This window comes from Corvus kubaryi, unplaced genomic scaffold, assembly GCF_017639235.1.
Source record: "Corvus kubaryi isolate FWS band 111438036 unplaced genomic scaffold, C.kubaryi_AGA036_p1.0 134, whole genome shotgun sequence".
Classification (NCBI taxonomy): Eukaryota; Metazoa; Chordata; class Aves; order Passeriformes; family Corvidae; genus Corvus; species Corvus kubaryi.
In genome coordinates this window covers 679822-700744 of record NW_024580668.1, presented here as the reverse complement: position 1 = coordinate 700744, position 20923 = coordinate 679822, and the positions used below count along the sequence as shown (strand labels likewise).

Sequence of the window (20923 nt, the reverse complement as noted above, 5' to 3'; positions counted from 1 at the left end):
CCGGGCGCGGTTCAGCACCGGCGGGCGGACAGCGCCGCCGCCCCCCCGCACATCGGCGGGGGCGGCGGGCGGGGACCCACGCGCGGCCTCTCTTGCAGCTCTGGGGCATGGAGGGGAAGGAGAGGTGAGGAGAGCCGGCCCCCGCGCCCTGCCCCGCGCCGCACCGTGCAGCGTCCAGCCTGAGGGGGACCAGCGATGCCTCTGGGGATGAATAAGCATGGATCTCGCTCTACTACCTCTTTGCCTCCAGACCCCACCGAGATCGTCAGGAGCAAGGCCTGCTCCCGAAGGGTCAAGCTCAACGTGGGGGGGCTGGCCCACGAGGTTCTCTGGCGGACCTTGGACAGGTTGCCACGGACCAGGCTGGGTAAGCTCAGAGACTGCAACACGCACGACTCCCTCATGGAGATCTGTGATGACTACAACCTGGAGGAGAACGAGTACTTCTTTGACAGGCATCCCGGGGCATTCACCTCTATCTTGAACTTCTATCGTACTGGTAAGCTGCACATGATGGAGGAGATGTGCGCCTTGTCCTTCAGCCAGGAGCTGGACTACTGGGGGGTGGATGAGATCTACCTGGAGTCCTGCTGCCAGGCCCGCTACCACCAGAAGAAAGAGCAGATGAATGAGGAGCTGAAGAGAGAAGCAGAGACCCTGAGGGAAAGGGAAGGGGAGGAATTCGATAACACTTGCTGTGCTGAGAAAAGGAAAAAACTCTGGGACCTCCTGGAGAAGCCCAACTCCTCCGTAGCAGCCAAGGTAAGTGTTCTATGTCTCTGTTGTCTACTGGCTCCTGACTGGTGATGCTTACCTGAGGTGTTGTCCTGCTGCCCTTGCTTAAATGTCTGGGCACTTGTGGCTGGCTGGATGGATGCTGTGAGTGAAGGAGAGAAAGGCCTCTCATATGCAAATGAATTTTAATGTTTTCTGGGGGTTTTTGGTAGTTTGGAAGGGATCTGGTTTGAGTGTCCCTGGGGCAGCCTAGGCTGCTCAGTGTGGAAGAAGCTTCTCTGAGCAGTGGGTCAGGGCACAAAGACTGCTGTGGCTGGACATTTTAGACTTGTTACCCAGTGGCCTGTGTTGGTGCAGTCTGTAATAGAGATTTCTTTGGGCCTAAAACATGCATGTCTTCTGCTGGTTAATCAAACTGGCTTTCAAGCAGCCAGTTCTGCTTGAACTCTTAGACCCAGGTGCAGTGAGGAAATAATGCCTTCAATTCCAGGGCTTAATTTAATTTCGTTTTTTTGTAGTGAAATGCATCTCCTACTTATTTGTATCATGCACTCCTAGGCTGCATGTCTGCTAAAGCTGGTGTTTGAATTCCATCCTTTTTCAAGTCTTCCCTGGGCAAGTGATGCAGCTCTGTCAATAGCTGAAGTGCTGCTTACTCTGAAGTTGGTTCCAGTGAACAGATCTCCTTGAAGGTGTTTTGAAGATAAAATCCATGTTGGGAGAAACCAATGTCAGAGTTGGCTCTGATAATTTAGCTGCCTCATGTTAGTCACATTTTCTTTAGTGAGGAAAATCTCTGCGAACACAGTGATTCAGTAACCATGGGGACAAAAGTGAAGGGGGAGAGGTTGAAAACTGTGGGATGAATAACTGAAAAGCATGAGAGACTGAGCAGTAGGGACCAAAACTTGAATTTTCTATATACCCACATCCTCACTGTATGGCAGAGAAGCTGCAAGAAGCCCTGGCTTCCCTCTGTAATGCACCTCTCTCCGTACAAACATCTGCAAACGCAGACCTTGGCTCCATCCATCCCTTAGGGAGTCTGGCTTGGGTGGGCTACTTGGGAAAACAGACTTCTTTACCTCTTTTTTTTCTCTTCCCAAAATGCTGCATATCATGAACCAAGAGCATGTATGAAACTTGGGGAAGAGATTTTATGAGGTGTGGACTGGCTTATCCCGGCAGGGGAAGGGGAGGCATGGTCTGCCTGCTGAACCCATTATCACTTTTTTAATGACAAACAGAGCCCCATAGTGTCTCTATCTCTCCAGTGGCACAGATGACACTGTGATGAACACATTAATAATTTATAAGGCTCCTTTGGCACAGTCTTGGAATCCTGAAACACAGGCCCCAGGCTTTGCTGTCTGTGGCACTGACTCAAAATCCATTAGAGACTGTTGATGTTCATGATTTATTGTATATGAGCAAGGGTCATTCTTGCCAAATAAGTGTCTTTTGTGATTTATAAATTAAATACTCTAGCTTCATTTTCTGAGAAAATTCTCGGAGTAAGTGCACTCGGCATTGCAGGCTCTGGATTAATTGAGAGGGGTTGGTAATGCATCATTACCCTTAGCATTTAAAGCTGCCGTTCTGTGCCTTCATTACTGCAATGAAAGTGATGCTGTGTGTTCCCAAACCTCAAATATTCCAGCAGTTCCCAAACACCGATTCCCACTCCTTTCATGTGTAGCAGGGCAGACAGGCCTGATGAACAATTAGCTTAGCAGGCGGGGACAGAAGTGCTGCTAGGCCTATTCTTTATCCAATTTGCTCCCTGCTGGTGGATAGCTTTTCCCTCGTGCCAGAGTGTGCCCTTTGCTTTGATCACCTTCCTGAGAATTCAATCCACATATTGGATAGGTTGAACTCACTCTTCAACTTCTGATGGAAGGACAAGGGGAGAGGGACTTGGCAGCCTGACCCGTTATCTGACCTATCCAGCTGTGCCCGGGCTCCCTTTTAGGCTGTGTGTGCTGAATCTGAGCCTCTGCCTGGCAGTTTCTGGCCAGCTTTCCTCAGCTGGCTGCTCACTGGAGCACTTCTGCGGAGGCCGCGGGCCTCCGGGAACTTCTGTCACCTCTCCTAAAGCCAGACTCCCTCTGCTTTGCCAGGTCTGGGAGCTCAAACTGTTCCTATGGAAAGGGAACAAAGTAAACTGTTGTGAGGCTTAACGTCACGCAAGGTCCTAAAACCACCGCTGGGGAAATCTGAACTGCTCTTGTTTATTTTTTCTCTTCAGACTTGTGCCACTCAGTGCAAAGGGTTTTCCATGCAACAAATACAAGATGCCTTCATGTTCTCTTTAAGAAGTCAGGAAAATGGCTACAAGTGCAGGTTCTCCCCCCAAGCCAACCCAGGGACTGTGGCTGCCAGCATTGGCTGTATTTTAACATTTTCTGCACAGTACCTCGCCTGTCCCTTCCATACCAGCTTACTCCAGGGTTATACTGGGACCAGTTAAACAGAGCTGGTTTTTATTTGTTTGGTTTTCAGGGATTTGGGTTTGCCTTTTTTTTTTTATTCTTGGGTGGTTTTTGTTGGCTTTGTTTTCTATTGATTTTATTTTTATTATTTATTTAAAGGGGACAATACGTGGTGTACCCCAGGGTGGAAAATAGCATTCATGTAACAGAAGAAGAATCCCCCAGACCTTAGTTTTTGTTTCTTTCTTATCCACTGGAGATTTACCCCTATCTTCTGATTGCTCTGTCTGGCTTTGAAACCAACCGCCTCATGGCAAGCAGGCTCTTACTTATTTGTGAGGCTTCACCCTGTACGTGACTGGAGAGAACACTCTTGGATTTTATAATTCCCCCTCCTTGAGAGGCACCAGGTTTGCAGAGGAGGCGCTGGGCGGGTGCTGGGGCCGCAGCCCTGCTGCCACCCCGCAGCAGCAGAGGGGTGAGTGCTGCTCTCCCTCAGGCTGTGCCCACAGCACTGTCCCTCTGGGAGGTGTCAGACCCACGGCACCGCTCCAGCTCGGCCCCAGGGGCAGCCAGGGCATCCAGTGCCCGAACTGGTTTCAGTTCACCCCCCAGTGCCTCGGGCTGCCCTGCACTCCCCTCGCCCAGAGGGAAAACCCCCGTGTGCAGAATGGAGCACTTGAGGGACCTGCCCTCTATCAAATGAAAAAATATTTATCCGGCAGTTATTAAATAAAACTGTTCATCTCCCTCTAACTTTCGAATATATTTTAAAGGATCTGATTCTCCCATTTCCTGTGGTTATTTGCCTGCATATCCCTGAGAAATACTCACTGCAGGCTTTGTGGATGCTTTCTCCTCTTCCTGCAATCACTGTTTTTGCATGTTCATGCTTATTTTTATCATTCTCCCAGTCTGTCTTAATAGTTTGATGGCTGTTTCTTGGTTTTGTTTTTTCTTTTAAATAGTATTCTTCGTGTACTTTGGTGTACTCACAACATCCATTTTTAACCACAGAGGACTCTGGTGCTCGCTTCTGTCATGGTTTACTCTAGAAACTGACGGGGTGCAGATATTTTCTGGAGAAGCTCTTACATTTTGTTGCATGGTAGTTTTCCTTTTGTCAGGAAAGAAGAGTGGCTCTCCAGAAGCCAAGCAGAACTGCTGCTTGTCCTCGGGGCTTAGTGTCCATGCCAGGGCAGTAGTGGTTAGCACTGCTCCAGCATTCTGGTTTGGGCTTTTAATCCTAATTGCTCCTTCCCTTGCCAAGGCTAAGCCTGGGCAGCTGGTTCCTGTCACCCTCAGCCCAGCTACCAGTCCTGGCTTGCCAAAGGCCCTTTGGAAGGTGTTGCTTTCCACTAACCAAGGCTAGTTAGGGTCCATGGGTCTCTCACCTGTCTGGCCCCTGGGAGAACCAGCCTAGCTGTAATTCCAACAATTCGTGTGGTATCCTGAAAAATAAAAACCTGCAGTTGTTCATGCTCTCCAGTATAAACAAATAACAAATCAGACCAACTCAACATCTGAGATTAACTTCCATGGTTCTGGAAATTCTCTGATCACCAGGACCCTTCCAGCAACCCTGCAAGAACATTGCCCTTTTTGCTTCTTGAGAGGAAAGTGTTTCTTTTCCTCCTTTAGTCCTTACAAATTATTTCCCCGATCAATATTTGAGCAATTAGTGTTGCATGGGGTGGGGAGGGGGAAGTCTGCTCGTCTTACAGACTCCTCTGCATGTGCTGGTTTCATCTATTTTTCTCTTACTGTCCTGAAGGCTGAGAAAAACACGATGACATCACCCACTTTGCAAAAAGCTTCTCTGCATGTCAAGTAGGATGTGCACTTCCTTTCCTCCTCACTGCCTCCACTTCCCACTTGTCCCTGTCCTGTTGGGAGCTCAGCTGCAGTGATCCCTCCCTTCTGACAGGCTATTTCTCATCTTTTCCCCTGCTCCTGCTATGCCTTTGCCAGTGCAATAATATCACATTTATCCTTGAAAACATGCAACTCCAGTTCGGTAATCTCATTATGCATGCCTCTACATTCCTTGAACAGCTTTTCTCTGCTGCCCACTGCTCTCTGCTGCTAATCTCTAGATGCATTGCTTAGGGACTGGGGAGGATGCTCTGTAAGCTCTTTTCATATTATTGTTGATAGTAGTGACAAAATAAGAATGATAAAAGCCTCTTGGAGATGCATTTGCTACATCTAGAGCGTTCTTCCCCCACATGGGCTTTCTATTCCTGGTCCTCCCTTATGGTGTGCAGTTTTCATTCATCTCTAAACCTGCCTGAATTTAGCATTTGGCAGAGGAAACCCCTCTCCTGAATTGCAGGGGTCACATCTTAGCCATGCCTTGTCTGTCTCCAAGGGTCCCACCACAGGGCAGATGTTGACTTTGACTGTTAAAGCCAGATTGCCCATATTTTGCCTCCATCTGTAACTTTTTTCCAGTGTGATGCAGCTACTGCCTTGGCTTTTTTGCTATATATAGGAGACTTCTTCCCTTCATCCAAAGTGAACTCCTATCTTCAGAGATCCTCAAAAGCAGAGCCTCATTCCAAAGCCTCTCCCCTGGGTTCAGGGTTTTTCCAGTTTGGTCTGTAGCTTATCCCTGGGCTTCTAGCACAGCACTGTCCTGTGGACACACAAATGACTGCTGTTCTGGATCAATCTCTTTTCATCCTGCAGCTGCTTTCTGGGTCTTGTCCTTCCAGTGGACTTAAATCTTTTGTCTGGGGAGCTCTAATTCCTGTGTTTAGTTCCCTGCAATGTCCTCTGTGTCTGTCGCACCAGTGGACCTGCCCACAATGTATTGCTGTGTGGCCAGTTCCCAGAACTCCTCTCATTATAGCCTCCACAGATTCCCAGCTGGGGGAGAAAACCTGCACCCTAGTGAAACTGCCAGCTTGGTAGCTGTGTCCTGTGACTCTTTTCTGGCTCTAAAGGAGTCCCTGTAACATGGCCTGGCTGATGGCATCGCAGCCTGCATGGGATGCATTTGCCAACAATGAGCTTGTTCTAAGCTCTCCAGGTGGGATCCTCCTTCAAAGGTGAGCCTTTCCCCAGAGCTGCTATTTCAGCCCTTGGATCCAGCAGGCACTTGCCTGGTGCTCCTGCCTGAAGCTGGTTTGGGTTCAGCTGTTTCCAATCCAAGCCTGCAGCTCTGCAGTCTATAGAGAATGTAGAAAAGGAAAGTTAATTGTTAGGCCTTGTATTTCTTTTGATGTGCTTGCCATCCAGTCCATGAAGCACCAGTATGCACGAACACGTGTGTGTTGGCACACTCCTGGATTTTTAACTTCTCCGTAACTTCCCGCTTGGAGAGCCTGAGCATCCACATCCATGAGAGCCCGCCTGCCTCTGGAGGGAAGTGACAAGCTTACATGCTTGTGCTGAATTCCTTGGAAGGACGTGTGCTATAGAAGTACAGTCAATGCTATTTTTAAAGCACCAGCTCTCATTTGTACCTTTGAAAAAAATCTCTGAGAAATTAATTCCCCTCACTGCTCAGTGTTCTCCCATCCTGTTCAGCCTGAGAGCAGACAGGGTTTGAGGTGCCAACATCACCAGTCAAAAAGTAGAAAATCTTGCAACAATGGAAAATTCCTGTTTTGTTCAGCTGTAACTGCAGAGGTTTAGTAATAATGGGATTCAGAAGAAAAGTTCTGGGCCCAATGCCCCCAGGATATGCCGGTGTGGTGTAATGTGCAGGTGTAGCTTTGGCAGGTACCTGTGTGAAGCACCTGCACATGTGGCCAGGCTCTGCCCTGTGCTGACCATGACAGTGTCCAGAGCTGGCTCTGCACAGACACTCCAGAGCTCCGTGGAAAAATCCATTCTTCTCTTAACTCTTCTTACACAGTGGGATAAATATCCTCGCCATCACATTCTTCTTTTTACCCATTTTTCCAATCACAATGTCCTTCTGATTTCTCATGATGTGAATGCCCTCATGGAGAGGAATAATCCAATGTTACTTTTACAACATGAGCATTGCTATTTGTCATTGCTAATGGCAAAATATTTATGTCAGAGAAAGTTCACAGCTGCTCACTTAGTTCTTACAATAAACACAGTCACTGTGATTTACTCTGTGGAGAGACCCAGCAGAAGCACGATGGGGCCGCTGCACTCGAGCAAGGCATTAATACGAGCCTTCTCTCGAGAAGCTCTACACCTATGTTGTCATGTTAAGGCAGACAAGGATCAGACCCTGGCTGTGATGAGAAGAGTTGGGTCAATTCCTAGATCATGGGGAGGCTCAGCTCCCTCCTGGGCTGGGTTGGTTTCCCAGGGGCTGCCCCAGGGCTGGGTGGTTGCTGCCCTCACGGGGCAGAGCTCTGGGGCTGGGGGCGAATGGGCTCCACGCTGCTCTGTGCCAAGCACTGAGGACCTGCTGACAGCACAGGGCTCCCTGCCCCACACCCCACTGCTTAACTGGCCTGCCCAAGCTGCTTTAGCCTTGGTGCTCTTTATCCTTAGGCTGACCTTGCCCTAAATTCAGTCCTTGGGGCAACAGCCTCATGTTCACCTCACGGTGTTCCTGGTTACTCAGTACAGCAACACTAAACCTTGTGGTAAGCTTCCCCCTGAGCTGGCCTGGTCTCTGCTTTCTCCCCCCTGTCCTAGCTTCTCTTCTGGCCTCTCCTGTCCCCTATACAGCCTGGCACCAGCTGAACGTGTTCACCAGCAGGCCTTGGTGAGGTCTCGTTCTGATTTCTAATGAGAAATTCTACTCTTTTTTGTAGGGATAGCCTGGAAGAGGGCTGAGGTAAGCACTGTGCCTTTGTGCCTGGCCATGGCTCTTCCCAAGCAGATTTATTTTCTAGGACCCCAGTAACGCCAGCAGCCCCAGTCCTGCTTCTGTGGAGGGTAAAACTCCCATTGAATGTATTTGGAACAGATGAGTATTATAATGTCTGTGCTCATCAAGCAAAGCTCTCAAAGTGCTTTGAAAAGATGGATTAGTTGAGGCCAGGACAAACCTGTGATATATGTATTATCCCCATCTTAAAGTGAGGAGGTGACCATTGCCCAAGGTCAGTGAGGAAGACTGGGTGGGGGGGGGACCCTGGCTTCCCACTCTCCCATGTCACCAGGGCATTTTCATGGGATAGACGGGCTTCCCGTGGTCCCTGGGCACTGCCCACGGTGAGATCTTACAGAGGGAAAGGTGCTGGCAGCCCTCTGGCAGTTTATTCAAGGGGATGGAGAGAGAAAACAACCCACTCCTTGTTTAGGCACAGGTGTTCCTACTGAAATGAGCCCAGCCTGCATGGGAAAGTGCTGGCAACCTTTGTCAGGTTTGAGGGATGAGTGGTTACAGAAGAATAGCAGGTTTTCCTCGGTAGATCTGAAAGCAGAAAGTCTGTACTGGGATGTTTTCAGCATGCTTTGATGCAGCTCTGGCTCCAGGGAGGGGATGCTGCTAAAGTGTTTTGAGCAAGGGAGTGCAGATGTCAGAGTAACATATAGAAAAACCTGTGTTGTGAAATGATTCAATAAATCAGAATACATATCTGCTAGTATATATTGATATGTATGAACACATATTAAACCTGTCTGTCAATGTGGGGATTCCTTTTTACCAAAGTTAACCTGTGTAAGGAAGGTATTTATTTTCAATTAAGAGCTAATCTGTGCAACCAGCTCCACTTTGAGCACAACAAATGTAATGAATGACTCCAGTGTTACAGGAGCAGTGTCTCCTCAGACACCCCAACTGCCACCTTTGGTAGAAACAGTACTGGGGTGAAGGAGAGGGTCAGAGCATGGGCTGTGGGTAGCTTGGGAGCTCCCTTCAGCCTGGCCTCAAAGATGGATCCACGTTTTTTGGCATGTTCCCCCTTTCTCTGTTCACAAGTCTCTCCCGGTTCCCCCTGCGATTCCTGTGAGGTTTTGCTGAGGTTTGCAGTTATTGTGGTCCAGTGATGTGGACCATTGGTCCAAGGGCTGCGGATGATTTGTGACCCTTCCCTGAGCTGCTGGCACTGCAGTGGGGGGAAGGTGGCCTTAGCTCAGCACTGGGCTCTTGGCTGTGTGTTTGGGCAAGAAAAATGAACAGCAAAGCCAAAACCAAAGCACTTGTTGGTACTCAACTAGTATTGATAACATCCATCAGGTATCTGTCTAATCTGATAAAAAACCTATGTCACTAACAAAAGCTGGTGAACAGTCAAAGCAAATTGAAGGAACAACTTATTTGAAAGTTCTTTTTTTTTCTGCTGTACATAATCAGTTCCTGTTATTATGAGCTGAACTTACTCAATGCTGTTTGGACTAGGATTTGTGCAGAGTCTCTAGCCAAAAGCACAGATTAGTTTTGTTTTATTTTATTTAAGTCCATTTGCTCTTGCTCATTTTTGAACAAAATGGAGCTGTAAATCTCATTTGCAGTACGTAAACAGTATAAACACCAGAAATGCTCTCTCATTGGTACTGACAGGCAAAATGTTTCTAAAGCATGATTATGCTTACTAAATGTTCAGAGTCAAGATTCCTTGTGCGTATCTCTTTAAAAAACCCCTCATTTTGCTGAAAGAATAAATTGAAGGTGTGAGCAAAGAGGTCTGTTGCAGTGTCACCACATAAAATCTTTTGTAGGGGCAGGAACTGTAGTCAGCACCCTTCCCATGGCAAGGAATCTCCTCCGTGTGCCAGCTGTGCTTTGCTTGGGTGGTTCAGTACTATCCAGTGGCAGTGTAAACAGGGAATGGAAACACATAATGGCACGAGGCACCACGAGCAGCAGCTGAGATCTATCACTGGTAGATTTGTATCACTGTGTCCACTCTCTTCCTGTCCTTCTCTGCAGTGCTTTGGTGTCTGTCTGTCCCTGGCTTTCTCTGTCCTGCCATCTGAGTGCATCGTGTTTGTCCTCCCAGTTGCCGTGTCAAGTAGAGCAGTGTGATTGTCCTGGTTTATTTGGAGAGGGTGCGGAGGCATCTCAGGGTCTGTGATGGAGAAGGAGGCAGAGTTGTAATTCACCCCTAACCTCTGGGCCCCTTTTTCTCTGGTGCAGCTGGATCTCAGCCGTAGGTGTTCTAAGCGGCAGCTGCAGTACACGAGAGCTGGCCACTTCTGTGGAACTGCCTAGGAATCCATGAGATTGGGTTTCTTCATATTTCTGGGAATCGGGTTTGTGTCTGGCACGTTCTCAGCTCTAAAAAACTTGGTTCACACAGCTGTGATTTTTCTGTTTGTTTGAAAATGTCCATCTCTTGCTCTGCACACTTCATTGCTTCTGCAGTGCATGCTTTTGTCAACCATAGTGACCACACATTAAACAAACTCTCTACTCCTTGTAATTGGTGCATTTGACCACTTCCACTATTAGCAATGTCTGTAACATCCCTGTTCTTCTCCATATCTGGCCACTCTCAAAAACTATGGATTGCTCAAGTGTCTGGATAGACAAGGAGTGGAACTCACTTCCTCAGGCAGTGCTTGCTGTCTGTCTTCCTGGTGGAATGAGGACCTTTCACTCCTTGTTTACTTACTCGTGAATTTTTGGTAAGTCTGTCCTTCATAGCATAAAAGTTTAATCTTTTTAGAAGATAAAAAGATGAAAAAAAAAGCGTTGTCTTCCCTCCTGTCAATGTGCCAGAAGTTTATTAATAATACATAATAATTATACGTTGTGTTTCTTAGCTGCTTTCATGTGAGGATCTAAAAGCGCTTCACAAACATTAATTAAGTAATCCTCACGCCTGTCTGGTGCAGTAACTATTGCTATCAATCTGCACTGAAACATGACAGTGCAGAAGAAACAGTAAATAAGAAAATCTCCCAGATACAGGCAAGAGCAAAGCTGGTCTAGAAAGCTGCCATCGTTCCGTGGCTGGACTTTGTGTGAATCCAGCGGTTTCCCTGCCAGTGCATCGGCGCCGTTCCCTCTGGGGCTCAGGGGTGTTGGACACAGGCTGGACGCAGCAGATAGGAGATTTTCTTGACCGGTGCAGTATTTTCTCTGCTGGCAAGAAGAAAGTTGTGATTGGCAGCAGACCCTGCGTCCTGGGTCAGAGCAGCAGAGCTGGCGGCAGCAGCTCTCTCTGAAGCAGCCTCAGCAACGGGATTTACTGATCCTTGCTCCAAGAGAGCCTCTGTTTGTTACCCTGGGCAGGAGGGGTCCTCAAGGGGCAGCCCAGCAAGTCCCTTGCTTGCAGTGTCCCACAAAGAGTCTCTTTAACCCTCAGCTGACCACCCAGGGGACCTTCGCAGTTTTTGTGGTGTCCCCACAAAATGCTGCTCCCTCACTTCTGCTCACAAAGCTTTAGGGAGTCCTGCACAGGTGGGCTGCAAAGCTCACCTTAGTTCTTTCCTCTCAGTCCTTGGACTGAACTTCTTGAGCACCTATGTCTCATCACCTTGGCTGGCATTCCTTAGGGATAGCTTTAGTTAAGGTAGAACGGAGATGAAAAATAAAGAAACACCAATGTTCTGTCAGCAAATGCCTCCTCAGTTTACAGCTGTAGCTCATACCTATTGCCAGGGTGCTGAATTAAACTCAGGGCAGTCACCACACAGTTATTTTTCGCCTCTAATCGTCCCCAGGTAAGAGCCTGATTGATCTCAGCAGGTTTTGCAGTGCTCAGCTGAGAGAAGCCGTGTCTTTGGGAGGTGTTGCCTGTTACTGTGAGGCAGGTGGGCTCACACAGCAGCAGGCTGGGATTGCACTGGGAAGGACCTGCCAGGTTTTGTGGTGCTCTTGGAGAGCTGATGTCAGTGTTGGGAGGGACTCCCAGGCGGTGGCTGGGCCCAGTTTCCCAGGAGTGCTGAAGACTCTGTGGTACCACGAGAGCTCTCAGACATCTCAGCCTCTAATTTCTGTTCATGAAGGAGATGTCAAATGATGTGACTGGCATTTACTTTTGGTTTATTTTGATAAAGTGGTGGGTTTGGTAACTCCAGGTATATCGGATCCTACTTACTCTTATTTTGATCCTTTAAAGTAAATTTGAAGCAGATGAAGTGTAGTCTAGGAATTATGATTAATTCCTACTGGTCAGAGCCCTGCTAGCCCTGCCTTGGCCAAAGCCAATGTCATCAAAGGAAGTTTTTCAGGAGCAAGAACCTCATGCATTCTTCATGCCACCCAAGGTGCTGACAGACCCAACACTCCTTGTATATGTTCTGACCTTTCCTGACTCCAAGTTCCTGCATGTGGCTCAGCAGGACAGGACCCTTCTGGGCTGTCCTGATTAAGAGATATTTCCACCAAACATAAGATGTGCTGCATTCTAGAGCACATCAGGTATCAGAGTGCATTTTGCTAATTGACATGTTTGTGCTCTCTCTGTCTGTGCTTACACACAATGTTATTCTATAGGTGTAACTTTAGACTTCCTGCAATCCCAGAGAATGGTCTCATTTAACAGCTGCAGCCCTGGCCAAAGCTCCAGCACGTGCCTGCTGAAATACCAGATTTTCACCATGCTAGGCAAATGCACCAGGTCTCACCAGAGGGGTCTTTGGCCTCTCTTTCCTCTCTGCTGGTCACTGGGGCAGGTGCAATTCCATTATTTTTGCATGTTTATTAAGCTTGAGAACACATTTGCTGAAGTTTCTGGCTACGAATGAATGGCCATGAACGAAACCCACTTGACTTAATAGTTATTTTTAAAGATGCTCTTAAGAGCTTCTGTAAAGTGGCTCTGAAATACTTCTTAGTTTGCACTGTCTTCTGGAAAATTTGCTTCGTGGTCCAGATAACTTGGGCATGGCAATGCCACTTCCAGGAATTATAGATGTAATTAATTTAATTTATAAACTCTTTATAGGAAGTTCTGTCTTTTTGTTCTGTGTTTATATAGCACTAAGTGCAACAGGGTCTTGACTCACTGCTCGTGTATGCTACCCCAAAACGAGTAATAAATATGTTTTACAGAGAAAGCAAAAACTGCTGTAGAAAGGTATGGGATCAGTCTCCCTAATTGCTGATCCCATTAGCAGACTGGCCTGCTTCCCCAGCAAGAGCGGCAGGAGGAGGACGTGCCTATGGCTGCTCAGCCCCTGGGCTGGGATCCCGGTGTCCAGCAGGGCTCGGAGCTGTGGGGAGCAGCGAGGCACTGAGGGACCACTGGGGCAGTGCTCTCCAGAACAGCGAGTGGGGCAGATACAGGAACCCACTGCTCTGCCTGTCCCTGCTTCCCTCACCCAGCCGGTGTGTCCCAGGTTTTGCTGCTATGAACGAACCCCAGAGCAGCCGTGGGATGCTCCTGGGTGCTCCGTGCCAGGGGCAGCCCAGGCACTGCTGGTGCTTTCCTGGCCTTGTTTGAGGGGAGGTGTGCAAGGGAAGGAGGGTTGTACCTGCAACTGCTGTGATTTCGCATGCAAATCAGGCAGCTGGAATACGCCAAGGTGTCTTGAAGTTTATACAAGCAATTACTTAATCTGTGTGTGTAAAACCAGGATAATTGTGTGAGTTGCGTGAGGTGCAGTTGTGTGTTGAAATGGTCAGCAATACAGAACCTTTCTATTTGTAATTCATCATCCTGAGAGAAATTATGTCTCTTCCTAAATTCATTCTTTTTTCTTTTTCCACCAGGTCCTTAAGCAGTTCATATCTTTGCTATCTTATCATCACTTGTTCCCTCTATTATCACCTACCTGTTGGAATAGTTCTTTTCTTTAGCATTTTCCAGGGGAATAAGCCATAACACTGGCAGAAGGCTCCTTCTTCCTGCTCACAAAAATGATCTTTTTCATTAAAAGTGCATTGAAACCCCCTCTTAAAAAAGGCTGGCTGTTTCAGTTGAAGTCCTTCACCATTGACCTCCTTGCTTCTGTCTTTCCCAGGGTCTTTCTGGTGAGTCCAGTAGCTCTGTGTCCTTGGAACTCAGCTCCATGGTTTGTCTTCCCTCCACACCCTCCCCAAAGTGCTGGGCAGTGCCACGGCTGCTGTTGGCACATCTGGGTCATGGCTTTGCTCCGAGTTTCCTGCACAAACTCCAAAAGGGGATTTTTACTCTCTTGCGCCTCTAACCAACATCTGGAGAAATATCTCTTTGCTTCTGAGAGACTGAAAATCTCTCTTTGCTTTTCCCATGCTTGTCTGGTTGGACGTGAATCCTTTGGGCACCACTCCTTTGCCCTGTTCTTGTACATCGGAGCTCTAATTCAAGGGGCAAACCAAGCACAGTCTGTGTTTTCACTGCCCTGCTGGTGCAGCACCATTTCTGCTTGTGTTCTTCAGAAAGAACACAAATAAAGCTGAGTTTGGCCAGCTGTCTCCTTTCTGATTTAGTATCTTAGGTGGTCAACAGCTAATGATCAGTCTTAAATGTCACCTCTTTTCCTTTCAGACTGAGTCTTTAAACTGTTGGGATGTGTGAATACATTTTAAGTAAAGCCCCGATCCCTGTGCCAAGGAACAGAGCAAGTGTGGCAACGCTCCAGCCTTTGCACCTGTTCTGGTTTGCTCTTTGTGTGAAGTGCTGCATAATTGTCTTCTTCATTAGCTGCCTGCTGAATTCTGGTTTGTGAGGGATTAAAAACTCCAATGAATATGGATTATTTCAAATGTTTTCCTTTGGGACACTGTACAGAATGAAGATTTTTGGAGCTATATGTTCATGTAGTAACAAGGGATGGAAGATGCCTTCCCCCACCCTTTTTCAAAGTTACCTCTTCAGAGCAAGTGTCAGACAGAGCTGATCCTCCCTCTCTGCCTCTGGGCACACACAGGGCTCTGATCCAGCTGATCCCTCCAGCTGGGCCTGCCTGGAGGTGAAGTGAAACCCCTGCTAAGAGTGGGAAACTTCAGCACACACATAACTCAGTACTTGAGTGATCTCCTGGGAGTCAACAAGTCTCAAGCATCTTCTTAACATTAAGCATGGAGCAAAGAAGGAGCACGTTAGGGTGCAATTAAAGGACCCATTTCACTGAGGAGGCCAGGAGTGTGTGCTGAGGAATTTTCTATAAAAATAGGGACATTTTCCTCCTCTAGTTAAAATTCTTAAGTGCTTCAGGTTAATGTGACATCTGCAACATCCAAGAAGCCTACAGAGATTTGTTTCTGTGGAACAGATGTTTAACAATCCAGATTTTATTTTATGTTTTTGTCTGTCTGGACACTTTCTTGTCATCTGCTTTTTGTGCCTGTAACTGTGACAGTGCTGGGCCCAGGAGCTGTGAGAAATGGCCAATGCAGGGAATTCAACAGTCAGTCTGCCACATTCAGCTCAAATCCTTTCCCCTCTCTGGTGAAAGCAACACTTGATTCTCTCTCCTGCTGGCATTGCAGAGCCAGTCTCATTGCAAGAGAGTGGGGAGAACTTCTTTTTGACCCCACTGGGAAATATCCTCCCACACTGCATAGCAAGGCCCCTCTGCAAGCAGAAATCCACGTGACAGCAGGTCCCTGGGCAAGGCTTCTCCCAGGACGGAGGGTGGGATGCCCTTGCAGGAGCTGGGTTAGCTCAGTAGCTGGGTAGGGGGGCTTGAAGCTTTCTGTCATTCTGAAGCTTTTTTTGCTGGGAAAACAAAGGGATAAAACTTCTCCCAGGCTTGCAGCCAGGCGCTGGGCGGGAGCCCCGGGAGCGCTGCGGCCACGGGCACTGCCCGGCCCAGGGCACAGCCAGGCCTTTCTCACCAGGTAATAAATCCCAGCTCTTCACTGGCTGTGCAAGGATACTCTTCCTCTCCAGGTGAAGAGCCACATGGCCATAAAATGTTGTAATGTAAACAAGGCAGACGTGGTGAGAATCCTGTTTGGACAGATTTATAGCCTGACCATGGAGCAGCAACCTTGCCTGGGCTTTGTGCCACCAGTAATTAATATGCATCCTGGGCTCTGTTTTCCTTCTGGACAGTGTCCTTCTGCATGCTTGTGTGTTAGACTATAAGCATGAGAGTCTGCTGTCTACTGAGAGAGACTTTCCTGGGGAGGCCGTGCTGGAAAGCTATTGCCCTGCAAATTGTGTGGAATTAGGGAGAGTGAATAGCCAAATTTGGGAGAGCAGCACTTCCCCAGCACATGTAAAGCCTCCAGGTAGCTGGCGCTGAGTCTTTGTGCAGTGATTATCATAAAGACAGTCAATGTTTGCCATAGTTTCTGCCTACATTGAGATGAGGAGGTTGCTGGAGAAACCACATCTCCTGACACTGAGCAGTGATCTCCAGCTCTCTGCCCCGTCTGTGCCATGTTTATGGGAGGCAGTGGTCGTTTTTAGCTGCAAATACCTACACCAAAGCTTTGAACACAATTTCCCTGCTGCTTATTTATTGCAGTCTAATTCAGGCAAGCATATCCTCGTAGGCTTCACTCAGTGTGTGCTTCCGTGAGGTCTGTACGTCCCCCCAAAGCTGATTAAAGGTGTGCTTGGGCTCTGCTGAAGGGAATCTGTGCCATGGGAGAGCTGGGTGTCTACTGAGACTGCCTGGAGCTCTGCGATGACACAGAGACACAAAGGTGTCAGAGACATGTATCACCAATAAACCCTCCTAGTAGCAGTGGTGGCAGTGGGGTCCCATTTGGCCCTGCCCCAAAGTGGCAGGAGACCAGATGAGGATAGATCATGCTGCCTCAGTATTTGCCTCCTGTCCTGAAATGCTGGGTGAAGCCACCATTTTATTTTCTCCTCCTGATGGCTTTTCTTGGAGTAGCATTGGTGTCCTTTGGTTTCCTCCTCTTCCAGGTGTTCACACCCAGAGGTGACCGCCAGAGTTATCACCCCTCCAAGCTGCCCAGACTTGTCATTTTTCAGACTTTACTCTCAGGTCATCTCTTGGGCATTCATTTGCACTCTGCACTTCCAAAACATGGAAAAGTAATGAAGGAATTAAAGGAAAATGCAGAGAGGGGAGAGAAACGGACCCATTTCATTCCAGGGGCTATGATCCCAGCACTGGATTTGGGCACAGATTTTCCACTGGGGCAGTCACTCACATATGAAATCCATTCTCATGATCACCTTTAGAGTAAATCCCTCCCTTTTCTCACAGTGCTTGTGTATGGGGGAGTTTAGGCATTGTGAGCCCTCACCCTCTGTTGGTAGGGTCACAATATAAAATTTGTCTCTAATTAATGACCAGTGACCTCGGGCCATTCAAAACTATCTGGCAAGTGAGGAGCACAAGATGCCAGCACACTGAAATCTGTCTCTGTCAGGATCTGAGTTTGAAGCAAGCCCTGTTGCATTGCTGGGTTGTTTGTCCTGTCATTAATGAGATTTCTCTGCCCTTTTCTGTCTCTGTTTGGAAAACACAGTGCTGGTAGGCCAGCAATCCTAGAAACATAGGCCTTAACAACAAAATCGACGTGGCTTCATTAGGCTCACTGCTCGGTGTGCAATTATGTTATTTTCTCAACAGCAAGTGGCTGCACCGGCTCGGGCGAGGAGAAGGGCTCAGTGGGCACTTGCTGAGGCTTCCTGGGGGGATGTGGGGCTGGGGGGAGCCAGGGCTTGGCTTCACTTTCCAGCAGCTCTCACAGACTCCCTGGAGTGATGTTTCTCTGTGTGGTGTGGGACAGTTTAATCCTCGATTGTGTCTTTGAAGCCATGGAGACTGGACTGCAAAGGCTATCTCATGTCTGTGACTGAGGCACTCACTAGGGCTGGATGAAAGTCTTATGCAGCAAAAGATTCTGTGCTCTGTGACCCCACTGCATTTTATCCCAAAATAACTCAGTCATGGGGCAGTTTTACAGCATCTGTACAGGCCAAATTACTTCTTTGTAAAGAAACAGATTAGGTGAAAGACCTGGTTTTCTGATTGATGACTTAAGCTGTATTGACCAGATGACAGCCACTCTGAAAGGCTGGTTGCCATGGGATTGTCTGATACCTTCAGGGGAAAAAAAAGGAAATAAAAATAGTTTCTTTGGGTTCAGCAGTCAATGGTGTAGCAGCATCAATGCTAGGGCTTGTGGTTTGGTCTGGTCTGTATTCCCCTGCCACTTAGAGAGCTCTCTGGTGGTTTGTGAGATTCCAGGTGAGGTGGTAAGAGGAGAGCGGGCACTGGCGTGCTCCGGAGTGCCGTGCCAATGAACGGCATTCCACGTGCTGGTAAAGGCCTGAGGAAGCTCTGCACGGATGGTGCCTTCATGTCTTCATCCCCACAGAGCCTCCTGGCAGTTCCAGCCTTTCTGCAGTGCTTGAACTGAGTCTTCAGCCTGAGCTCTGAGCTGCAGGAAAAGCACCCAGTTCTCTCCTTTCCCTGTGGCAGCGGCTGCTGTCCAAGCGGAGCCCACAGCGAAGGCTCCTCACCAGATTCCCAGAGCAGTTCAGGGTCATTGCATGGCACCACACAGGCAGCAAGGCTTCTAAGCCTTTGGAAAGGTGCACAGAGTGTGGGTGGCATGGCAGGTTATTTGCTATTTGAGGTGAGCAACACACACTACATTCAAAATGACCAAACTGGTCTAATTATAGAGATAACAGCAGGGTTATGGTTGAGATTTCTGAGCAAATGCTTCCCCCACTGCTGGGGGAAGGCTATAAAAGTGCTGAATCTGTCAAATTTGCTCTTTTTAGATTTGTTGAATGGTACAAGGAGGTTTGTGTGGAGTAAGGTGTTTATATTAGCAGCGCTAACAATCGTGAAGGTCATAGGTAACCTGGAGATGTTACCTATGGGATCCATCTTTAATGTACCAGCAGACTTCTAAATCTCTTCCCACTGCCCTCTTGCCTCCTTCCCATTATTAACATTCAGGGAAGTTCCACAGAAAGGAGTACTCTTAAAATTTCACACTCTCATATAGGTGCAAACCATTCCTGGGGCTTGCACCATTAAAGAGAGATTTGCAGTCATCAAGATGATGGATGCTAAAGGCTCCCGAGCTTTTCAGAGGAGAGCTGCTCATTGACTGCAGGACAACAGTGTGCAGAAGGATTAGTACTCAATAAATCCATCACAGGAGTACCAAGATGTTATTACTTGGGTTTGGAATATCCTGAAATAGCTCACCACTTCGGCAATTTTGCATCATTGATGTACTCTCAGCTGGGTAATATGACTTTCTAGAAATTGATCGGATAAACTGAGCTGTTTTAAGAGTGTCTGTCTCTATTATTCATATATTTCTCCAATTTGTATTCCAGGAGAAATACTAATATTCTCTAGGGACACCATTCATTCATATGTTCAAAACAGAGCCCCAAATGCAAACACCAATAAAACACAACATGTTCCTAATTAACAGCCTCAGAGAGCATGACATCAGGCAGGTACTACCAGCACCTTAGAACAAAGTACACTTGGAACCAGGTGCAGCTATTTACCAAAAGCTTCCAGAAAGCCAGCAGTAAAACTGTTTGTTTTTCCAGCACATGTTGTGCACTTGCTGTTATTTCTCTAGATGGGAAGAAGCAATCTGAGACACTAAAAATACACACCTTAGACCAACAGAGCTGTAAAATGATGCTAAATAAACAGTAACTCAAAGAAATCTTCCCCAATACAATTTTATCTTCTGGGTGAGGCAGAAAAGGTTATAGGGCAGGATTTTATTTGAGGGGGGACGCTGGGCAGTGCTCTGGGGATGTCCCTTAGCGGTGAGGACACAGCCAGCGGGGGGACATACCAGGACAGCTGCCCTTGGAGCTCTTTGGTGCAGGATGTGAACAATGAAATCTGTCCTTTGAGATGAACTCCGCTTTCAGGGGAGCCAGAGAGAAGGTGCAGCTGGTATTTTCCCCTCTGCAGTAAGGTGCAGGGCAGGAGCTGGGAACGGAGCACGGGAGCCCAGGACCGGCTCTGTGCCTTGGGGAGCTGCGGAGGCCGGCGCCAGGGAGAGGCAGCCACGGGAGCCTGTGGCTGGAAGCGGGGCTGGCTGGGGACCAGGTGCATGGGTTGTGTTGAGGACAGGCTGCAGAGAGGCTGTGAGGCATGAACCACAGGGACTGTGGACCTAGGGGCCCTCTGGGGACGGTCCTGTGTCACCTGGCGGCTGTGAGTTGCAGTGGTGACATAGTCTGGCATTGTGTATAAAGCTGCAGCTGCAGAGTGGCTTTGAAGCAGTGGTGTTCCCTGTTTCAGACACAGGGACAATGGAAAAAAGTCACTTTTCCTAAAATAGCTGGCATGTCAAAACCTAGATTTTATTTACTGACCTTTCCAAACCCATAAAAAAGAAGTCCTTTTACAGAAGTAGCCACTGCCTCGTGCCTGGCTCTGGAGGTTCGGGAAGCATGTGGGACCCAGCATGGCTGCTGCTGCTATCGCTGGAAGCCAGACATGGGATCTGGGCCCTTGAGCATGGCTTTGTACATAATTCATTGGTGTGTTTTTTTAAAAAGACATTTGCTCTGTCTTGTGTCAGCCACACACTTCTGACTCAGTGGAACTGCTTATTCTTTCACTTAAGCTCTGTCCTTGTTCTGACAAAGGACTTCTAGTAGTTTAGGGTTTTTTACTAACAGCCTGTAGAAAGCTGTAGACACAGATGTTATTTTCCTGGTAGTGCAGAATTTCACTGTGCTGGGGCATTTTTTCAGCCTGTCCGTCAGACAGATAAAACAGGCTCCTTTTTTCTCCACTGTCAGATTTTTCAAAGGCTTTTCCAAATCAGGTGCATAAATTAAAACAAAATAGAAGTCAGAGGAAAACTCTTAAGTCTGTACCCTACTGAGAGGGATTATGGGGAGTGGAAAGTATGAGTCATGGCATGGCCACTTCTTTCAGCCAGAGTTAATGCGGCTCCCGCGGAGCAGGGGAGAGTCCTCGGGAGGGGCAGCCTGGTCTCGCCTCTTTAAAACCCATTTCTACTCCTGCAAATTTGATCACAGTTACAAAATAAATAAAAG

The 20923-nt window shown here is 47.9% G+C and overlaps 1 protein-coding gene across 1 annotated transcript in view; it reads left to right on the top strand.

The window, feature by feature from the left end:
* Positions 1 to 20923, top strand: part of KCNB1 (potassium voltage-gated channel subfamily B member 1) — a 115134-nt gene that overhangs the window by 1603 nt on the left and 92608 nt on the right. The window contains exon 2 of the mRNA XM_042044629.1: positions 99 to 762. Coding sequence (XP_041900563.1) covers positions 196 to 762 — 567 coding nt within the window. The 5' untranslated portion in view covers positions 99 to 195. The remainder of the gene's footprint in view (positions 1 to 98; positions 763 to 20923) is intronic.